The sequence below is a fragment of the Armigeres subalbatus genome, chromosome 1, assembly GCF_024139115.2.
Source record: "Armigeres subalbatus isolate Guangzhou_Male chromosome 1, GZ_Asu_2, whole genome shotgun sequence".
NCBI lineage: Eukaryota > Metazoa > Arthropoda > Insecta > Diptera > Culicidae > Armigeres > Armigeres subalbatus.
The window spans coordinates 118,991,307-119,013,636 of NC_085139.1; the positions used below are offsets into that span (position 1 = coordinate 118,991,307).

Genomic DNA, 22,330 nt, shown 5'->3' on the forward strand with positions numbered 1-22,330 from the left:
ACACAGAAAAAAATTGTTTTTTACTAAATGTGAAAATTGTGAAATGTTTGAAATGTCATAACTTTTTTGTTTATTAGTTTACCATCACCAAATTTTTATGGTAGATAGCTAATATAATGGACCGTTTTCCCTAAAAAAATTACGTTCGAAAAAAGATAGGGTTTTGAGATATTTGAGTTTTGTGACAAAAATGATATTTTTAAAGGCAAAAAATTTTTTTTACTGTGCACATTTTCTTAAGAATCACCATTTAGTTGTCTAACTTTGCTGAAAAAATCATAACAATCTAACATTCCGTTTTTGCTGTGCAGCTTTTTAAATATTTTTGAACCATTTTCACATACACCCTTTTGAAAAGTTAGTCGTGACTCAATATGAAGATTTGATATCGAAAAATGACGATTTAGATGAAATTGAAAAACTGTGCAGAGTTTCAAATATTTTCGAAATGGTCGCTCAGGATCGACTGACATGCCCCCGTGGAATGCCTCACATGCTAATCTTCTATTTCAAACGAAACAATAATCTAAGATTTTCTTTTGCAATATATCAAAACGTTAAACATTCAAGAAAGGATATATTTCCTGCATGATGATGATTCTATGCTTATCGTTATCAGTATGCTAATAATAAACTTTCTTGATTATATATTCAAAATCATATCAAAATAATAGTGTATTTAATTTTTCTGCGAAATGGGTTATTCCAGGAAATGTCATTCCGCGAAATACACCAATCCGCGGAATGTCACACTCCGCGAAATGAGTTTCCGCATAGTGGGACTCCGCGAAATGATATTCCGTATGATATGATATCCGTATGATATTCCGTGATATTTGTCATACAATCATAATAAACTTTATAATGTTAATGACCCCATAACTGATTATCGGTCAATTCTAGGATGTTTTAGAGTTGGAAACTTTTTCGATACCCTGGGCATAGTGTAACCTTTGTACTTGCCCCACAAGATACATACTCATGCAATAGCGGGCATAGCAAAGTTTCTAATTAATAGTCGAGGAAATGCTAATAGGCTAATAGAATACTAAGTTGAAAAACAGACCAAGTGCCAGTTGGCATGTAGAGCCATTGAAGAAGAAGAAGACGAACTCGTCTTATGACAAGAGGCATGAAGCAACGTTTGTAATTTAAATTAAGTAACGCCCAAACCGCTTATTCTATTACGAATTTAATATCGTGCTTCTGAAAAAAGGTTTCGGGAAATTAGACAATTGAATGCCAATGACATTTCACAACACATTGAGACTCCATGGGAAATTATGGTTGGTTGCAAATCCGTTGATCCACTGCTCGCAATTGGGTTGTTTAGGGGTATGTATGTTTTTACATATTCTGAATCTGCATAAAAAACTGAGCCTAACCTCAATTTTTCAGAATTTTTGGAGCCCCGGAACTATTTTTAATTTGCATTTTAAATTTGTATGGGACTAAAAATTTGTTCTTATGCTGCATAGGCCAACTGTCATTCTATGAATGTTAGTGTCATTCTATCGATTGAAATGGCTTATTGTTTGCTGTATAAAAATGTAAATAAAAGGTTAATAAACAAAATAAAAATATGTTGGAGATCAGGAAAGCATGCTCTTTATGTTAAACTATAAAAAACCTCATATTTTTCTATGCTAAACAACCCAATTGATGTGTGGCCAATAGACGATGTAATTCCCCCGACTTGTATGTTTCTGAAGAGGAGAATCGCACAACTTCTGTATTACCCTCTGCAGTGATGATAACTATATTCTTCTCTTCGTGGACAGCACACCATATATTGGCCAAACAATCCGCAGACCTTACAATCATTTCTATTCGTCTCTGCATATATTTATCAGAGAGTTCTTCAAGTTTTGTTGGGTACGATTTTGGGACCTCTCTGGAGAATCAGTTTGGTAAAATCGAGTTCTTAATGATTCTGGTCCTCTGGGTTTCTAAACAGTTAACACATTTTAGGTTATTGCTCTGCAAGATTATCATTAATCAATTTGTAATTTACGTGTGACCCAACGCCATCTGAACAACTTACCCGGAACCTCGTTTCGATTTTAGTTCGTGTGTGTAGGATAAAAACTGTCGGCTTCCCACTTTGGTTCCACCATGAGTTCGCAGACGCCAACTGTTCTTATCGAAATAGATTTAAATTCATACAACTGCAGGCCTCGAAATCCTGTGAAATAGCCATCAAGTATTTTGGTTGAATTTGAAAGTCTGTTCTGCTTGAACGTATAGCCTATTCACGATTTTAATCCTTTGATAAGGGGCTGTCCATATACCACGTGGACAGTTTAGGGGGGAGCGGAAGTATGTCGATTGTCCACGGTCCATACAAATTTAAAAAAAATGTATATGAGGAAATGTCCACGGGGTATCTAAAACTGATCAAAACCTGTACACATGGTATATGTACAGCCCCTAAAATAATGTATCTTGATATGAAACATCATGTACTTTATTTTCAGGATGCTATCAATGTATCCTGACTATGGATATTAGTAATGCAATGATGCATTTATTTATAAACCATGGAATTATGTTTGCTTTAAGATTCAAATCATCATGCGGCAGAAATTATTCAATTATTTTTTCGCCTCGCTCTACCTACTACTGACTTCTTATACTATTTAATAACCATTCGGCATAATGACCGTTCGGCTCAATGACCCAGCGTCGTGCTGATTAAGGATGCTGTGCAATTAAAAGAAACAAGGAAACCGGGTGGACCTCATAGTACATAGTACAGACAGCAAAATGATATTAAGCACAAAGTTGTATCTCAAAATCGTTTACCGCAAACTAGTATACAATCGTTTTTCAGTTATAACTTGCGCGGTGAAAAAATTGACTACTTCCCGGGTTCCATCACCGACCTGGCCCAAGTTGAGGTCAATTACATCACCATGCCGGGCTGGCTCAAGTCAACGGAGACCGTACGCGACTTCAAGGAACTCCCACCGGAGGCGCAAGACTACATACGACTGATCGAGAATGATCTGGGCGTGCCGGTTAAATGGATCGGCGTCGGCAAGGGTCGTGAGTCGATCATCAACGTGGAAGATTAATGATGATTCTGTTGTTGAAAACCCTTTCGATGTAAGTCACGTACCCGTTGTGTGTTTGTATGTTCGTGTGTATGTGGTAAAATTGAAGAAAACAGTCGAACCCGATTCTGTTTTTTTACACGGGGATGCATGCCGTGTAGGAAATTTCGTTTTATTTCGTGAATCCATGTAGATATTACATATTTCGAATAAACAGATTTAATTAAAGAAAGTGAAATGTTCAATTGGGAGGAATGATCGGGAATCTTATCTACGGATTTCTTTCATGGCGCGGAAGAAACCTTCAATCTCAAAAGTTTCAAGATAGCATGATCTTATCGTTTCCAATTGTTTTGTCTGAATCTTCGCTTGTTCAAAAGTTATGATCATTTAGTTTTAATTATTAAGCCTTTTCTTCTTGCCTCCTTTGAAGGTCTTAAGCATGTAGTATCGTAACATTTATTTTCTACCGGTCTTTTCAATCCACGGCTTCTTAATCTTTATGATGTTTTACGATATAACCAATACAATACCAATATTTGCTTTTCAATATATAACATTATTATCTCAAGAAACTATAGACACCCGTGTAAAAATAGAATCGGGCGTATCCTAATCCGCTGCTTATATGGGAGCATAGCACTAGGTTTTAATATTAGTTTCTAGGATGCGTCAAAAATTGAAACACCAAAACTATTATCTCGCCATCATCAATGTTAAAATCTTTAAAAGCATGATATACCTACATATTTTGGAGAATTGAGTCGTGTTTAAAGGCAACCTCACACTTCGGGAATCTGGTTCACTTAATTTTGGTCGCATAAATTTCCTAAAGGCTTTTGACCCAGAATTTGAAGTAAATTGAGACCAATTTTTTTTCATGAATCCCACCTCTTTGGGAATACATGGAAACAAAATCCATGAGTGTGAGGCTGCCTTTAGGTTTACCTACGACCACCTGAAACTGAACAGTATAGCTAGAATAAAGTCTCAATCGACTAACAAATAACTGCTCATGGGTATTATGAAGTTGTACAGCAAAGGCCATGAACAGAGCAGGTGATCCTCGTTGGTCTTTGTGACGGAATTGCAGATACTTAACTAACTATTACATAATGCTACTAGTTTTAGTTCAGTTGACCGCACAAATGGATTCCAAATCTATTGGAAAATAAAAGCAAACAACGGCCATCTAAAATAAAGTTAACTGGAAGAAAAAATATTAGATAGCTTGTAACAGAAAAACACAGACAAAAAATCACCCAGATCATTAAAACAAATGGTTTGTTACATAGTAATTATTGCTCCCAACGTGCGGTTAGAAACAGCAGGGTGCAATTTTACCCAGTATCAGGAAAAGGATTGCAGCACACGGCTACATAAAAGCAAATAAAAAAACGTTCAACACGTTTTTTATAGAACAAAAAATAATGGCAGTGCATCAAAGAGAGTAATTGAAATATTTTATATTTTTCGTCGCTTACCAAAATATTCGTTTAATACAATAAACGACTTGAAATGATTGTAATTTTATTTTTCTGCGTTCTAACAGTAATGTACATGTTGAAGTTTTGTTAAGAACATTTGTAATATAGTTATTCTACCATTAGTTTACTTTGTTTTCATTAACTGTGAAATATCACATTGAATCAATGCAATGCCTAGATAATAATTAATTATACCATTACTATTACGTCAAACACGATAAACACATACGTAGGTACTTTTTCTACGTCTCGGGTTACTGAAGTAGTTACAATTCTAGACCAACAGGGAATCGAATTCAGACACCTGGTATTGATTTGAAGCCGTGCATCTTACCGTTTGTCTGAGAGAGGTTTAAAAATACTAGAATTGAAAAATCTTTTCTTATAAATATCTTCCAAAATATATTTCTTTGTATTGACTTAACCTACGCTATATTTACAAATATGCCTAACAGTACACATTATAGTAACACATATTTACAATTGAGCAATTTCATTTGAACTGAGCGGTCGTGTATATCACAAGTATTTCCCGAACACTACAATTTCACTTTGGACTCTTCCGATCGCTCCCGCTGGATCCGGTTGGCGATCCGGGTGTGAATTCGCACTGCCTGCTGAAGTACGCAAAATGTCCCACCGGCGCTAGCGCAACGGAGCTGGTAGCAGCCAGAGGTATTGAGCTGCCGCTGCCCATTGGCGGTGTGCCGATTGCGGCTTCACGCTTCTCGCGTCTATCGCGCGCCCGGCGGTTTTGGAACCAGATTTTTACCCGCGTGTTGGTCAGATCCAAATTGTACGCCAGCTGGTTCGCCTCTTCCGAGCTCAGGTAGGTGGAGACTTTATACGCATCCTCCAAGGCACTCAGTTGGCCGGGGGTGAATGGAACGCGTGGAAGTCGTCCGGGCGTTCGCTTTACGGGACCGATTTTTTGGGGACCTGCAGAAAAAAAGGGAAGAGCATTGAAAGATTTATTAATGTTCAAGAAATGGTTTCATTTCAATGGGCTCATTTTTAGTTTTATCTTCGTCATATAGGGGGTGATCCCCCAGCGCCGGGTATCTCCCAATACCGGACACTTCTAAAAACAACACTTGCAGTGATCCCTCCATCGTCTTATGTAGTACAAAAGAAAGCTATTAAAAAGTCCTTTACCTGTATGGAAATATGGAATATTAGATCCTCATCATATAAACTTTGTACAAAATTTGAAATTGAACAAAAATGTTAAGAATTTTCATGTTTCGCCTTATTTTAGAAGGTTTGAATCAACAATATTAAAATCATCGAATGCACTCTGATTATGTCAAGATGGTCAATTTTGGTCATATATCAAATTGTGATCATGATTTGTTAGATATAGGGTGGGTGTACCAATTGTCGCCATACATAAGAACAACTGTTAAATAAGTAAAAAGCATGCAGGTCGACTTTATATATCAAGCGAAAGGTTTTACTTCCTGCTTCTTATAACAGCTGTGAAAACCACAATAAGATTTGTTGTAATCCTCAAAATTGATTAATCCACAATAGGAACACATGCACCAGTTGTGGCACTATTCTTAATTTTGGTTCCTTATTTGGCAAATCCCATTGTTTTCTCATGGGATTGGCCAAATAGGGACCACTAGTGCAACAATTGGTGCAAAGGACGTCAAAAATTAAGCAAAATCAATTTTTACAATTATGCTTTGCTTGTTTTTGAGGAATTCAATCGTGTTATCCAGGCTTGTAAAACGTCATCTGCATGTCATTTGACTAATTTGTTCATAACTTTTTTCAGAAGTCAAATTTACTTCATATTTTTGGATGTACTCATAACGCTTGAGTAGGGCTTTATTTTTGTCCAAGGGTACATTGCTCTAAATATAACATCTGAGGCTGGAGAGTGAAAACTTTCCAAAATGTCACGTGTCATTTGACATAATGTCATTTGAATGAAATTTGAATGACATTTTGCCTCCCACGCCCCAGATTACATATTTATAGCAATGTCTTATTAGACAATGTTGTAGGCACATTAAAGGGTTATAAGCTGGGTGCTGCGGATAGAGCCGCTTTTCTGCGCTCAAGCGAGTGGAGGGGTATTTTGAAATCACTCCCATCAACAAAATTATTTTGCAGTTACTTGGCTGTCAAACATTTCCCGCTCTTCGAATTTCTCTTTCCACGCTGCATGAGGGCGCACAAATGCGCTAGACTCTACATGACTTTACGATTGTTTACATACATTTATGCTCAAATCAGCTGCTGAATCTCGTTAAATTTCGTAACGAGTGCTTTTTAGTTGCATTCCTACTAATTTTCCACTCGAAAACTAATGTGAGAATATTAGTTACAAAGAATACAAAACTTAAACAAAGTTTTTTTTATTTTTTTCCCCAAATAATAACAATACTTCTCAATATTAGATCAGAAACGAACATAACCACAATCTTCAATGTTTGGCTCCGGCACAATAGAAAATTTTGGCTTCAGTTTGACAACCAAATCGATTCTATCCGCACCACCCAGGTTATAAGTTACCTTTTACATGCCACATAGCAAATAACTTGCAGAACAATTCAACAAAAATAAATAAAATGGCGCTTTGTAAAATTAATTAACTTGTTATTTTATACCATACAAAGTTCTATTAGGGGTGATCGGGGCAATATGGGCCACCTAAGGAAATCGTTCCGAAAAGCGCTAAAAAGCTCGAAAAAATATCATTCAAATGTAGTTGACTTATACTAGGGAGTGTTACCTTTCATATTATGTCGATGAATGATGAAAAATGCGTTTGACAATTGTTGGAATGAACTTTTAGAAATGTATTGATTTTGTTGTGTGTTCCCGACTATATGGGGCACCATTTGGGGCAGTATGGGTCACTCATCCAAAACATTTTTTGGAAAAGAAAAGTGGGGTAATATGGAGGAATATGATATTCCTACAACAGTTTAAAGAATTCCATTCCAAATAAAATTATTAAACCGCACAACAGCCGACCGAACCGATTTGCCACTCTTCACCGTTTGAACAGTCACATTTCAATTGATCGATGGTCATTTTTTCTGTTCCGATCGCAGTAATGCGGTGTTCTCATTTTTCCGTCATGAATCTAACATAGATGATAATATTCTTGTATTTGGCAAATGAAATTTGAACTTGTTCGCATATTAAGGCCTGATATCTTGCTCCGTGCAGGTATGCCATATTGCCCCATAGATACATGGTTTTGGAAAAAAAAGTTTTGTGATAAATTCAGATTTGTATCAGTACAAACATGTGTGCACAATATTAAATTATAATAGATCTTTTGATTGTGATGCATTTTTGACCTGTATTTTTGAGTCATATGTGGATCATTCTTTTGAAGATCATATAATTTTCACATGATAAAACTTGTCAATAAGCTCAAAATAAGGGTGGCTCATATTGCCCCGTATGTTCATATTGCCCCTACTGCCTCTACACCGTCATTATATAATACACATCTATGGCGTTTAATTGATTGAGTCTTAACATAGTTTCAAAGTGCGTCAAATTAGGCACAACTTTGAGTCAATTAGGGACAATGTAAAATTAGTGCGTCAAGTTCGGAACCTCAAGTACCACATAAAAGCATATTAAAAAAACTAAGAAATAAACTTATATTTCCAAGTTTCATTATTTGTGCAGATTCTATAATAGTAGAAAGTTCGTTATGCAGAATATTGAGCGAATCTATTTTGCAATTATTTTTAAAATAATGATTCTTTTTAAAATTTTCTTAACTGCGTCAAATATGGTGCCTCCACGGTATGTGTAAAATTTTTGATTTCGTTCAGAATCACTCATTTGCTTTCTAAAATCGATCTGAAAACGTTCTTCACGCGATTTTATCAATTTAAAAAAAAAAACACAATCTAATCAATTAAAATTGCAAAAAATAATCAAAGTACCCCGTCTTAAGGCGGTCTTTGACATGAGAGAGTTAAGGAAAAGCTTCCCGGGATCCAAAACAAAAAGCACTCGCGTTCCCACTATTTTTCACCCACTCATTTTAAAATCTTCATTTCTTGAAAATTAGTTGTTAAAAATTAATTTTATTTTTTTCATAGAATTATTTAATAATTATTGAAAAAGTGAACTTACACTGTTTTCAACAACTGAGTAGATCTCGAGAAATAAAGTTTTTAAAATAGATGGGCGAATACTGGGGTGAGGACGGTGTATGGTGTCTTATCCTGTAGCATTAAAATAACCAGAATGTGATTTTTTGGATCGATTATTGTCGATGTCGAATGTTTCTTAAATCGCTTTCACACCCTCCCTTTTATTTATGATGGGTCTTGCATTTATGGCATCTTAATTCTTCCCTCAACACTCTAACGACTTCCTTTGAAACAAAACAGACTAAAGTATTGACATTGTCTATGGAACACAGACGTATCAGACCTCTGATTGTTATTTAGTTAGACGGTTAGTCTTACAAAACGCATGCCATTAGTCAAATTTCAATAAAATTAAATAATTTCACACTGCATTTCGTATCAATATTGGACAGTTATGCATGCGGCAGCAGTTAAGAAATGCTAAGTGAGTCATATATTTTTTTTTCTGTACTTCTCGGACTTTTTAATCAACCATCTATTCTTCGTTATTGAAAGGACCATCGAGTCATGGAAAAATCGAGTTGAAGAATAGAAAATCATTGAGAACCTATTTCATCAATGTTATTGTGTCGCAATTTGATTCGATGAGTCGGAATCGAGATGCCTCGGAATGATGGAATCGAGATGACTCGGAAGCCCGTGAATGCAGTCGATTATTATATTATGCGTCCCCATCTTTTAAGGAAAGAAATAAGGGCTACGAGGCTAACGATATAGTCCGCAAGAACGTCTCTGTGCTTGTGGAAATTTTATGTGCTGCCCCAGGAAGCCCCAGCTGAACAGGATCCAACAAATGTGCTGGCAAAACATCTTTTGCTGGCGAGGATAGGGCGCTAAATGCCAACGAAGGATAAATCAGTACGTTTTGTTTGACAGTAGTGTACCAAACATGTTTGGGAACGATAACAAAGGGAACCGCCGAGACAATCGTCCTCTTTTATCAGCTCTATTAATTAGTCAAATATGTAGTCGAAAATGCTGATGTTGGTGTTATAAGCCGATAAAAAAATGTCGACGCGAGAGGTCTGTTCAACATTTTATGTTTCGTAACTAGCTTTATGTACCCGGCCTTGCTCGGAATTGCCAGTTTGATTTTCAGTTTTTTTTTACAATCGGGAAATGATAAAACCAATTGGTCAACAGGGTAATTGTGTTTACTTATTCATACTTTATCATTTGATTAAAAGAAGACTTTTGGAAACATTGACTGATTTTGAAGAAGGGATCGTGGGTTTGAAAAGCCTAATTCCGGGCAAACGTCTTTTTCTAAAGAGGGAAAAACATCCATCGATGCCATATTCCGGGGCAAATGCAAATTTTTAAAGAAGGGATCCCACCACACCACACATTGCCTTATTCCGGGCAAATACCTACTTTTAAAGAAGCAATCACATCCACCATTCAGAAGGAAACACATTAATCATTGCTTTTCACTGGGCATACCATTATTCCGATGAAGGGTAACAATTATCACTGTTTCATACCCAGGAAATGCTTGCTTTCTATGCAAGATTTTTCTTATGCTGTTCTTAATTATCCCAAATGTCCTTCATGTCGAATGACCTTAGGCCAAATAGTGTTATGTTAATGGCCTGCTTCATTCAGGGATATGTCATTTTCAGGGAAATGTCATATTCTGGGATATGTATCATTTTTGGGTAATATCATTTTCGTTAAAGTCATTTTTGGGGAAATGTTATTACCGGGAAAATGTTATTGTCGAAGATTTGCTATTTTCAAGGAATTCGGACAATTTGTTTTCGAACCATTGTACAATGTCATAGAACCTCGGATGTACTAAATAAAAGGGATTTTAAATTAAGTCGTTTTCTAAACAATACCCAACCCCAATAACCCCCCCTCCTCCCATTCGAAAAGTCCCTTCCAGCCTCTCTATAATAGTTTCCTTTGGGTAGAGATTACGTGTTTACGTGTTTGGTTTTAATTGACCCATGCGATAAAAAGGTATACTAAACTGTTCGTTCAATAAATATACAATCCCTCTCATTCAGCTATGACACTTCTACCCAGTCTGATATAGTCTTCCTTAGACAGATAATATGGGTTCCAAATTTGGTGGACATCGATAAATGGGTTCAGAAGTCATGCTGAATTGATCGACAACTAAACAATACCCCTTACCCACACCCTCCCCTTTTAAAATGACTTACCCATATCCACTAAAATCGCTTCCTTAGGACAGACAATATTTGATACAAATTTGGTTCAAATCGGTCATGAGGCTCAAGATTTACATTGAGTTGATCGATTTCTAAACAATACCCCTCCCCCCATACCCTCCCTCTTTTGTATAGAGCATAACTAACCTCCTATAGTCGTCTCGTTATGATAAAGAATTTGTTCGAAATCGGCAAAGGGGTTCAGAAGTTACACTGAGTTGATCAATAAGTAAGGAATACCCCTCCCACCAACACCCTCTCTCTTTTCCAAAGAGCATCACTAACCCTCCTATCGTCGTCTCCTAAAGATAAATAATTTGTGTTCCAAATTTGGTTGAAATCGGCCAAGTGATTCAAAATTTACACTGAGTTGATCGATAACTAAGCAATACCCCTCCCATCACACCCTCCCTCTATTCAAAGAGCATGATTAACCCCCTATCGCTCCCTTCTTAAGATAAAGAAATCGTGTTCCAAATTTGATTAAAATCGGTCAAGGAATTCAGAATTTACACTGGGTTGATCGATAACCAAGCAATACCCCTTCCCCCACACCCTCCTCCTTTTCCAAAGAGCATGCTTAATCCCCCTATTGTCCCCTCTGTAAGATAAAGAATTTGTGTTCCAAATTTGGTTGAAATCGGCCAAGGGGTTCAGAATTTACACTGAGTTAATTGATAACTAAGCAATGTTATCGACCTTTGAAAGTGATACAATTCGATTTCGTACACGCTTTAGTTGTAGCCCTTTCATGCACAGGCAGAAAAAAATGCACAGATAGAAAAGTTGTTAAAATTTACCAGAAAAATAATGAACATAAAAGGAATACCATAAACAGCGTAAATTAAAACGATTGTAATTTCTATTGCATTCTGACACAGTTTGTTCCCGCTCGTGTTTTCTTCAGCACGCAGTACGATCAAAGCAATCAAAGAAATATTTGTTTTGCAATGTGTGGGTGAGTAAATTATTTGGCGAGAAAAGTTTTTGTTCGTATCCGATTGTGTTTGAGTGACTGTTTTGTCGTGTTTCTGCTCAGTAAGCAGATAGTTCGCGCGGCCGAGAGTTTTTTTTTGACGTCTGATTTGTTTGCCTCTGAAAATGTGTTTCTTAGTATCAATTCGAACTGGAAGATTTTTCATGGAGCCTATGTACTGAGAACCGCAAGCATCATTCGCAGAAGTTGAGGACAGCAGTGTATCTGGCGGTGCCGGATCGATCAGAGGAGTACAGCACTGCACGATACATACTTTACGGCGGGTCGGATTCGATCAACGGTGAGCTGATGGAATAGGCGAGCCCGATTTGTTAGATTGAGTGCCGTTCTTGACAGTCGATGGACGTGATGGATTCGGCATTCGGTCAGCGAGTGAGTACTTGAATGGCTGGGGCACTTAGTAACGGATGGTCAAACACATTTATTAGTCATTTCCAAAAAAGAGATAAATTACAAAATAATCATAGTTCAGGCACAAGTGCATTTTTGAATCACTATCTCCAATTCCCCGTATCCATCGAATCCTACTTTAGCAATATTTCACATCTTTTCTCTCTACCCAACTATGTGTATCGAAATTGAACAACAGTCGATCGCGTTTGAATCACAAACATGTGCTTCTGCCTGTCGTATTGAGGCGGGTTTGCTTCTGCTACGACAATAGAGGCTTGTTTGCAGCCGTTTGATCATTTATTCATCCACTTAGAATTAATTTGTTTATCAAAATCATTATCATATCAGGGGGGAAGGGGAATTTAATTTCTTTTTGCTCTTTTTTCGTTTCAGAGAGCGAGCAAAGGCGCTTAAACCTAGGCTATTAGCCAGGGCAAGGCTAATACCTTCGCCCCATCCGAGGAAAATCATCGGCAAGGTTAATGGAGTGACATAAATTTCTTAGCAAAGTCACTCCCAACGTATTTCCACAAATTTTCTATCATTTGCTTATAATGATACTCCTAAACCACATACCCTACCCACCATCCAATTCCTTGACATCTATGAGGGCGTCGGTGAGTCGCTGGCCTCTCGTTAAGTAGATGTCATATCATCATTTCCTTCCCTTTCCTAGTAACGGAGAAGATGGGCGTGGCCGGCAATGATAGCTTTCATGTTTTATCATTTTGGACCCCCAATTGGATTGCCATTGAATCCCAAATGGAAATCCATAAGCAATTGGGGTAAGAAAGGTAAAGAATATACATGACAATTATCAGTATGCAATCTACGAAATACTCCGTTACAACGCAACGCAACGCAAGTAAGCAGATAGTTCGCGCGGCCGAGTGAGTAAACAATTGGTGCGTGATCGGACGTGTTTCAGGTAGGATTTAGAACATTCGTAAAATCCGAGTTTTTGGTTCTGATTTTAATGTTCGGTGAATAAGTGTGCGGTTGAACGTGTTTTGTATATAATGCGAAACATTTGTAAAATCCAGGTTACTTTGTCTTCCTTTAGATGGTTCGTAAGTAAATTGATGATATATTTTAATTTTTTTTCAGCATATACTGCTATTGACAAACGCTCTATATTGTCGAATAGAGCTCCCTATTATTCACCTTACCTACTAACACAAATTTTCCTTCCCGAGACATCTATGAAGATAGTATGGGTTCCTTGTATCTTCACTTCACTAGTAGATGTTGAACTAACATTCCTTCCCTTCCTTCCGTGATTGTAAGGACGTGGCCAGGTATAAAACTCAGGGGCGTCTCGTGAACTTTTGGTACACCTGTTCTACCGGCCTGCTAAAAAAATATACATCAAGCTGAGGTTTCGAATGAAAGTTGTGTATTTGATCTAATATTATAAGCTTTTCTTGTACAACGTAACCAAACATTAGAAAAAAAAACAATTTAAACAGAAAGGATTTATAAAACAATAAACAGCTTCTTAATCTCCCTACTAAATTAATCTCTTTTGGTCTAAAAATGTTTCAAATTAAGATGCACTTAAAATTTAAAACTCTCATAAGTCGTCCGACATCTAACTTGGTAACAGTTGACGATAACTGGATATTGCTCAGAATAGAGATCTTTCAAATCGGCTCTTTCCACCATTCGGGTGCGCAGGACCCATCGCCCCTAGCATTTAAAAACTCTCACATATTTTGTTGTTATGAAGGAAATGTAATTAAGGCCCAAATTACCGTAATCCAGTCATTGACAAGAAAACAGCCACGTGCTTGTACCACCCCCAGGAAAAAATCCGCCCACTGAGGAGAAAATGCATTCCCCAGCTGAATCGGGGAAGCACTCTTGTTTTAAAACTACATCAACATATAGTGGTGACTTCAATACATCCGTGGAATGCTTCATTTGGATGAATTTCGTAATATTATTTGAAAAAACTGCCTTTTGCAGAAAATATTGCAAAGTTGAAAAAATATTTTTCCAGGAGGGGAAACCGTCGATTTACTCTCACGCTCTCTTATACTTTGCAGATACTCGAAAATCATCGTTCAGTGTTGCGTGTTGATTTGTTCTATATGTTATGCTTGTTTTCTTGAATATGTACGTAAACATCAAGCAATAATCTATGAAAATGATGCTTTTCATGCTAAATATTGACACTAAATATTAGATGTGAGCTAGAACTGTAAAAACGCAAGCATTCATAAGCAACGCAGGTTATTTATTTTTTCATAATTCAAGTGTTGATAATGTAATGTAATGCTAAAATAATAATGTAATGCTAAAACGGCATCACTTTTCATGTACACAGAGAGAAGACCGATCATATGGTCATGTAAACAATCCATTGAATCATAATCATAATTTTACATCATTTTACAGCATCATAATTTTACATTCATGTAAAATGCATGTAGGAAATTGTGTAATTAGGAGAAGGATGCACAACAAATCAATCTCAGATGCATGTTTGAGGTTGTTTATGCGTATCACTATGATCTGTGCGCTGTACAGGTATTGAAAAGGACGTTAATATTTTGTGGAAATATATAGAGTTTGATACCTTTGGAAATGTGTGTGTACTTTGTACAAAATCAGATCTGAGCGAATGAGTAGGCTCTCCGCAAAAAAAAAGAAGCGAACAGCAAGAAAATGAAGTCGATTTGATGTATGACATTTGAACCTTAACCATTATTAGTATCATCATTTGATGCGACCCTAGATTGAGTCCACTGAAATGTTTTAGAGTTATTTAGTTTTTCAAATTTAGTGAAAACTATGCCTTTTTTTATATTTTGATTGATTTTGATTATTTGAAAAAAAAAAAACATTGTTAAATAATTCAATTTTATAATATTTTATAATAATCAAATTTTAATGTCTCTTTTTAAAAACTCAAACATAAATTTAATATTGTTCTTGATGCTGAATTGTTTATGATGCATAATCATCTGGAGAAAAATACAAACCGTTCCCAATCTGGGAGCTGCGGATAGAGTCAAAACGAGTGTCGGAGAAACACATATTTAGCTGATCTTATGTCTGAGTTGATCTGTCTACGCAATATTTTGTTTCGTTAGATATTAAACCATCATTGGAAACATTACGTGAAACTTTGTATAAACATTCACTGAGTAATTATTTGCCCTAATAAATAATTGCAAAGAAATTAATTGTAAGGACATAAATTTTCCTACTTCTGAACTAAAAATGGTTACCTGTTCCATGAACAGGTAGAACATATGGACGAGTCGCCTCTGATAAAACTGCTACTGTATAGGAAAATGTACGAATCCCAAGTACCAATTTGCGACAATATACAGCAGATTGCTCAATTGAGCATTGTCTAGCCACCCACGATTTGTACAATCACATATGCTATGCTATGCTAGAAAAGTTTTTGTTCGTATCCGATTGTGTTTCGTTTGGCAGAACGATCGCGCTATGTGCAGTCGGTAAGTTAATTAATTATCATTAACCAAAACAAACACTGCTACCACTTCTAACCAACCCCATATACCCAACATCTCAGTGATTTCTTTTGGAAGTGCAGATTTATCGTCGGATTCAAAGGGAGTACAACATCAACATTTTTCTACCTATTTCTCAATTGACCTCTATTCGGACACAACCGGCGTTGGTATTGCTTAATTTTTGGTCATCCGTTCTTACACATTGAAGATGATGTTAGTTTCAAGCATCATCTATTCTATTATAGGTAGATCGGACCATGGAAACTTGGTGCTTTTGATTGTGCGGAGTTAAGCGGTTGTAGATGTCCTCTAGTTGCGGTCCCAATCTTGGGTCCACGACGTTAGGCATAAGTACGTTAGGGTTAGGCGAAACCAGGTCTTAGTATCTGTCAGTGGAAAGGTCGTAGCGGGGGTGCTTAAACAACTTACTCTGCAGTGTGGAGATGGCACTGGCCAAACCGATGAGAACTGCTTCAGCAACGAGTATGTAGCGATAATTAAACCACTTCGGCTTCGAGAAAAATATGTTGCACGGTTCCGGGAGACTGTCCGAAATAGTCAAGTTCTCGCCGTAGTTTTGAAATCCACGACTGGAACTGATCGATGCAAAAAGCTGTGCTCATCATGTAAAAAATGGAAATGGAACAACATAGCCCAACCAATGTCAGCACTTACGGAAAACTACTAAATATAGAATTAAATCGCTCACAAAGATGGACCTGGGCAGGTTGGCTTCTTGTCAGCACCCGGCACGTCTCGAGATTTACACAATTTCGGGATTCTCTGAATCTCGGGCTGCCATGGGACAAGCAACAAAAATTTCAAATCTTTAATGAAGTTTCATGAAAATGAATCATGTTCGCTTGAAATTTTCCTAAGGTTCTATTTTCGTGGTTGTTCCTTTTTCTCGAACTGATGTTTGTAAACCAATTACAAAGTGTTTAATAATGATCAAAACTTCCACAGAGTTGTAAGGTGAAACCCGACAAAAACTAATTCCAAATTTGCTTTACAATTACAAAAACCCATATTTTAATAAAGAAGAATCATACCATTTTCGCCTTTGCTATGTTCAGTTGTGTTGATCAGCTATTAATCATTTTTGATTGGGGTAATTGTACAATTAATCCTGTGATGAATTCCATATTCACCACATGTTTTTTCTACTCCTATTCCTAAAAGCCCAAATGAGAATAAGGCATTTTATGAGACAGATCGAAACAGCTGTTTTTCTCGTGTTTATCTACTTTGACAATTAGTGGGAGCCCGTTTGTTTGGTTGTTTCGCGCTGAACATTTCAATGGGTCTGATCATCAATTTAACCTATTTTACTTTTCGGTTTCTAGAGCTTGAGAACCAAGCTTTTCGTACCATTTCCAATACGTGTTGCTGGATAATTTATACCATAGCATTCTAAGCATAAAATGCTGAAGAAAACATGAATTAAAAGTAAAACGTTAGAAAATTTATTTTGTGTTTGGACCTAACGGAATGTTCACGCAGAATAATAGAGCTTGCTGACGTTTGATCATCTTTCTCTTGTACGCGCACAGAATGGATAGGATTTGTTTTCATCGGGAAACGCTTCGGAAGCGTTTCCCGATGAAAACAAATCCTATCCCGTCCGTGCGCATGCAAGAGAAAGATGATTAAACGTCAGCAAGCCTTATACCAAAACAAAACATTAAATGTAAATAATCGGGCCGCTGCGAAACGTCTCATAAAATACCTTATTGATGGTTTTCGTCTGAGAGAGAGAAGCCAGCTCACTGACAGATCGTTTATTTACTATGTCTTCTTCTTCTTTATTTGTTTCGAAAACGTGGAAACTCAACAAATCAAAGTAACATTTCATAACGTCGGAAGCAACATTTTTCACTTCAATAAAAACTTGTTCGAATTAGCTGATTTTAATGGTTATGAACTTCCTAACGTGGAACAAACCCGATTTCTCATAATACGGGATCATTCATTTGGATAATTACGGGTTAAATTCATTGTAGCAGATATAAGAAAAGTTGCGAACATAAATTGCCAAATAAATAATTCTGGTTACGGCCATTTGAAGTTGCATCGCAGTGTTTACTTTTGCGGTTCGCAGTGACTGGATCGCGGTGACATTAGGATGAACGTAAATAAAGCGAGCTGTCTTCTCTCTCTCAGGTTTTCGTATAGTAACGGGTGGCCACTAAATAGCGGGAATGAAAAGAATGGCCCCAGAAGAAAAGTACAAAGAAGTACAGTTCAATCTGATATACATTATATACAGAATTGGCCTTAATCTTTAAACTTAAATTAATGATAAATAGCAGATAGTCCGTGGTCTGCCGTGCGGCGTAGTTTAACCTTGCAGGTATCACATGACCGTTGGACGGCAGCTATCTCCGGATGATGCTTCTGATCCTATTGATGAGTTGCTTCGTGTCTTTGACCTTCCAATCTCCTTGGAATACAATGGAGCTCGGTCTACTTTAAATCCTTCAACAATTTTCGAAACATTTTCACGTTCAAAATTGTCTACCGTGCACTCCCACAATCTTTGTACGCTTGAAAAATCTTTTTGTTTTGATGGCATGTTTGAAACAACTGAACATGTTGGAGTAAAAGTGTGTGGGCGACAATTTTCTGAATATTCTAAGGATTCATTAGCATAAGGAAATATTTCTCTGAAAGCATCAATGTTCTCATAGAAAAGTATTGAAGTATTGAAATTCCTGTTTTTAGTGACCACCCGTTACTGAAAGGTAAATCAATTGTTCAGCATAAACAAGCGAAAGATTCACCATTTGTTTTACTAATATGCGCATTATGGTTCTCTCAGCTCGGGCTTTTGGAAAATTACTGGAAAAACACGTGATCATGGCTTTGTTTTATAATCACATTAAACAAGTGTGAAAAAGAGTTTTTGGAGAACTGGACTCTTTTATAACATTTTCCTTCAAACTGTGGCCTGGGCTCAATCAAGCAACGTTTTGATTTAATTTAGGAAGCATTTATCTTGTTGCTTCAATATGGTGGCCATATACAGTCAAACCTCCATGAGTCGATGTTCTATGACTCGATATCGACTCATGGAAGCAAATTATTCCATATCATAAAATATTTTCTGGGTTACTGTGATGGTCCCTCCAAAGAGCTTTCCAAACATTTCCTATTCCACATCTCGATATTTCCATGAGTCGATGGTCCCTTCAATATCGACTCATGGAGGTTTGACTGTAGTTTCCGCCGCTATTCCACTGGAAGCTAAAGATATTCTAAATAATACACAGTATCAGAAAATTATAAAAGTAAAATTTTAAAAATTTTACTCTAATCGTCGTTGTTGGATGCGCATTGAAGTCTATTTTATTCAACATTTTATTTGTTATTCTTTCGATTGAAAATAACCATCATCTCCCGAATGAAAGCGAGACTGAATAGTAAAGGGTTTGAATATGTTTACAAATGGCAGATTAAATGAAGCCTTGCACTACCACTTTCTTTCACCTTTCAAAAATGGTTGGAATCGTGCATGACCTTTTTTAACTGTACTTTAAAAATTAGTATCTACATATTCAAAAATGATGTTACAGCACCACAAAATTTGAATCAAAATGTTCGGGACTTGAAATGATAATTCAAAACGTTTTAAATTTGAGTTGGGCATTAATAGTAGTTTGTGCGACTAGTTGCAAAAAGATGATTTTTTCAGCACCAGTTGTACAATTTTATTTACTTAGCATGACCATTCTTACCAAAAACTCATGTTGCTGCAGAAAACAAACAGATTCCATGTTATCGTGCCCCATTATATGTTCGACAGACCATAAAGCGATAGATAAACCTGCCTTTGGAGAATTGGATGTCATGCCCATCAAATTATTCAATTTATTACGTGACACAAATAATACACTATTCGAACACTCATGCAAGCCAATTTAGCTAAATGTGATCATGTAACTATTGTTCTAATGCTGGTTTTCCATTATAGCACCAAAATTAGTGCTATAATGGATTTTATGCAACCCATATGAGTTGCATAATGTTCATTAAAGCACCCATGTCATTGGTATGGAAAAGTAGGCCGTTTTATTACTCAAACGCCAACTGTAAACCAGATATTATGATCAGGAATTGCAAAAATTAATATTTACTGCACGTAGTTTTGGTTCTGAAAGCGCTCGGAAAAAGTGAATACCCGTAAGATAAAAATCAAATGGCCAAACAGTTTTTGTTAGTTCCATAATGATATTCCGGCACATATTGTATAAGGATGTTCGTAAAAAATATTACAAAGTACTTGATTTCAAGAGAATTCAAACCCTTGTTATCGACCAAGTTCAAACTATGTAACTTACGTGGCAACTTCGGCGGCCGATAGCGCGTATAGTATAGCCAATCGAAGCTTGGCATACAGTTCTGCAGATATCCGGTAGTGTGATTGTTGTCACTTTTCTGCAAACTATCCACAACGATTTCTTCGTCCTCTTCGGAGCCCAACTGCTCATCACTGTCACTATGGCTGTGCGATGTGTTCGATGAGCACGAAAACGTATCCAATCGCCGCCGTTTTTCGTACTTTTCTCCGGCTTTGGTCAAGATGTGCTCTATACTGAAATCACTTTGCCGGGTTTGTGGCATGTTCCTAAAATTCGACGTCATGTCTCGTATCACAATTAGAACCGAATGCTATACTCTGCCGCACTGCGACGGATATTCACCGGACAAAATCTGTACGCGCACTAACCGGCACACGCATCCTCGTACATCTTTTTATCCTTCACTCATCTTTGATCCTTGCAGCTTCTACGTTTTAAAGCAACCAACCTATCAGTTGCATCCCTTCTCTACGGAGGGCTCGGTTTTCCGTCCCTATTCGTCCTGCTTCGTTTCATATCCTTTTGCCATGATTTGAGGGCTTCATTAGGGTGAGGAATATTTTAGTTTTTTTTGCGTGCATCAAACACTATAAAACGAACTTCTTTTGAGAAAGGGGCTGAAGATTCATGAGTTTCATTCCACTTCAGATTATAGATAGTAGAATCTATAGATGAGCGAAAGCATGACTGAGTCGATTTTTTGCCCGTGCACACGCACATATGACGTCACAGCCCTTAACGTTTCCATTGAAATCGTGACCTCATGCTCGTTTGGAGACAAGTTTGACAGTTCGTTTGGAGACAGAGGATTTATCTTCGCTCATCTATATATTCCACTATCTATACTTCAGATATTGATTGCTTTCTGATGCTTTGGTGACAAACAACAAAGCCAGCCATTCCGTAGCTGTAGGAATCCATTTGAATCATTTGTTTGAGAAACTGCACAAGTCTATTTTACACTATTTCGAGAAAACAACAAAAAACTGTTTTCGAACCAATTTGCACCGAATCTTTCGATTTCTTCGATACAGATCAATAGTTTTTGGCAAAACTCAATACCCTGGGGCACTTTCAGTGCAAAAAATGTATGCAGTACTCCACAATTTCTCTTCAAAGTACGTGAACATGATGTTATTTTACTTGAACATCTTTTATTTTATTAATATTGCCAAAAACATCTGATATTTTTTGGAAAAATCTTCTTATCTTCTTATCTTACACCATAACAAATGTAAATTTTCAATTTGATCTTTATAATATGTTTTCTTCAAAACAGTGAATAGCAACATTTAAACGATAGGAAATATTATAGAAATAACGACCAAATGATTATTACACATTCTCCAGAGAAATTGTAAACGAATTAAATTAACAACAATTCTGTTGTTCTGAGATCTGTAAAATTTTACTGGAAGTTGTGAAATAATCAAAATATAGAAAAGGAAAATAACTTGATGCGTGAAATAGAAAGAGATTTTAATATTGTTTTTTTTTTAAATAAATTTCGAATAATTCATAATTACAAAAGCCATGTATGTAATTTGAGATGTCTGAAACATTGGAAAGCCGCGCCCTAATGGTCTCGGGATGCGTTCCCCTGAGGGAACAGTAGCAAATCCAGGCGGCTTTACAGTCAAGAACCCTCCCTTTGCTTCGTCGTTTGTGTGTTGTCGGTCATATTGTTTGGAAATTAAATTTTAATTCAAATATTTACGGAAGCATCGCCACACCACGTGTGTGAGCGCACACCATGCTGCCGCAAAGGATCTGGGCAAGTATTTGATGAATGCGTATGGCGTTGTCATATGCGTATACAGCAATCGGTTGGGGGAAAACGAGGGAATAAGATGATGATCATAGCCGGAAAGGACAATAGCAAAACTGACGCTACCAAGCACGGCGAAGGTCATATGGAAAGATTGAAAAATGAGCGAGGGTAAGCTGGTGAAACTCCTCCTCCTTTTCCCTACGGTGAATCAAACAGGAAGAATACTTCATGATGAAGAACAAATTTAGAATTCAAGATGAAGTTGATAGCTCTGCTTCATGTACGGCACAAGAGGTGCATGAAGGATAATAATTACTGCTCAAGTGGAGGGTTTTAAACGCAAGTAGGATTATTGCGGAACAGGAAAATGTTGTCATCAAACAACGACGTACCCTGGTTGGACTTTGTGGCTGATACGATGCCGTTTCGAAGATGACCGCATAAAAAAACTGCAG

At 36.9% G+C, this 22,330-nt stretch overlaps 2 protein-coding genes across 3 annotated transcripts in view; one reads left to right on the forward strand and one right to left on the reverse strand.

Annotated features, from left to right (window-relative positions):
- Window positions 1-4,665, forward strand: part of LOC134205047 (adenylosuccinate synthetase) — a 57,424-nt gene extending 52,759 nt beyond the window's left edge. The window contains exons 8-9 of one of the 2 annotated variants that reach the window (XM_062679927.1): window positions 2,834-3,108; window positions 4,182-4,665. In XM_062679927.1, coding sequence (XP_062535911.1) covers window positions 2,834-3,077 — 244 coding nt within the window. In that variant the 3' untranslated portion in view covers window positions 3,078-3,108; window positions 4,182-4,665. Of the gene's footprint in view, window positions 1-2,833 lie in introns of both variants that reach the window. The other variant, XM_062679926.1, reaches the window with a different exon arrangement.
- On the reverse strand, window positions 3,498-20,498 carry LOC134205048 (homeobox protein MSX-1). Its single transcript, XM_062679928.1, has 2 exons — window positions 20,084-20,498; window positions 3,498-5,482 (listed from the first exon to the last, which is right to left on the reverse strand). The coding sequence occupies exons 1-2, from the start codon at window positions 20,385-20,387 to the stop codon at window positions 5,091-5,093; spliced, it is 696 nt and encodes a 231-aa protein (XP_062535912.1). The 5' UTR covers window positions 20,388-20,498; the 3' UTR covers window positions 3,498-5,090.
- Between the last annotated feature and the right edge of the window lie 1,832 nt (window positions 20,499-22,330).

Bases quoted from the DNA above. Each gene is read 5' to 3' on its own strand.
- LOC134205048 (XM_062679928.1), bottom strand. From the start codon at position 20,387: ATGACGTCGAATTTTAGGAACATGCCACAAACCCGGCAAAGTGATTTC. The intron at 5,483-20,083 runs GTAAGTTACATA...TTTTTTCTGCAG, and splicing joins TCGGCCGCCGAAGTTGCCAC to GTCCCCAAAAAATCGGTCCC.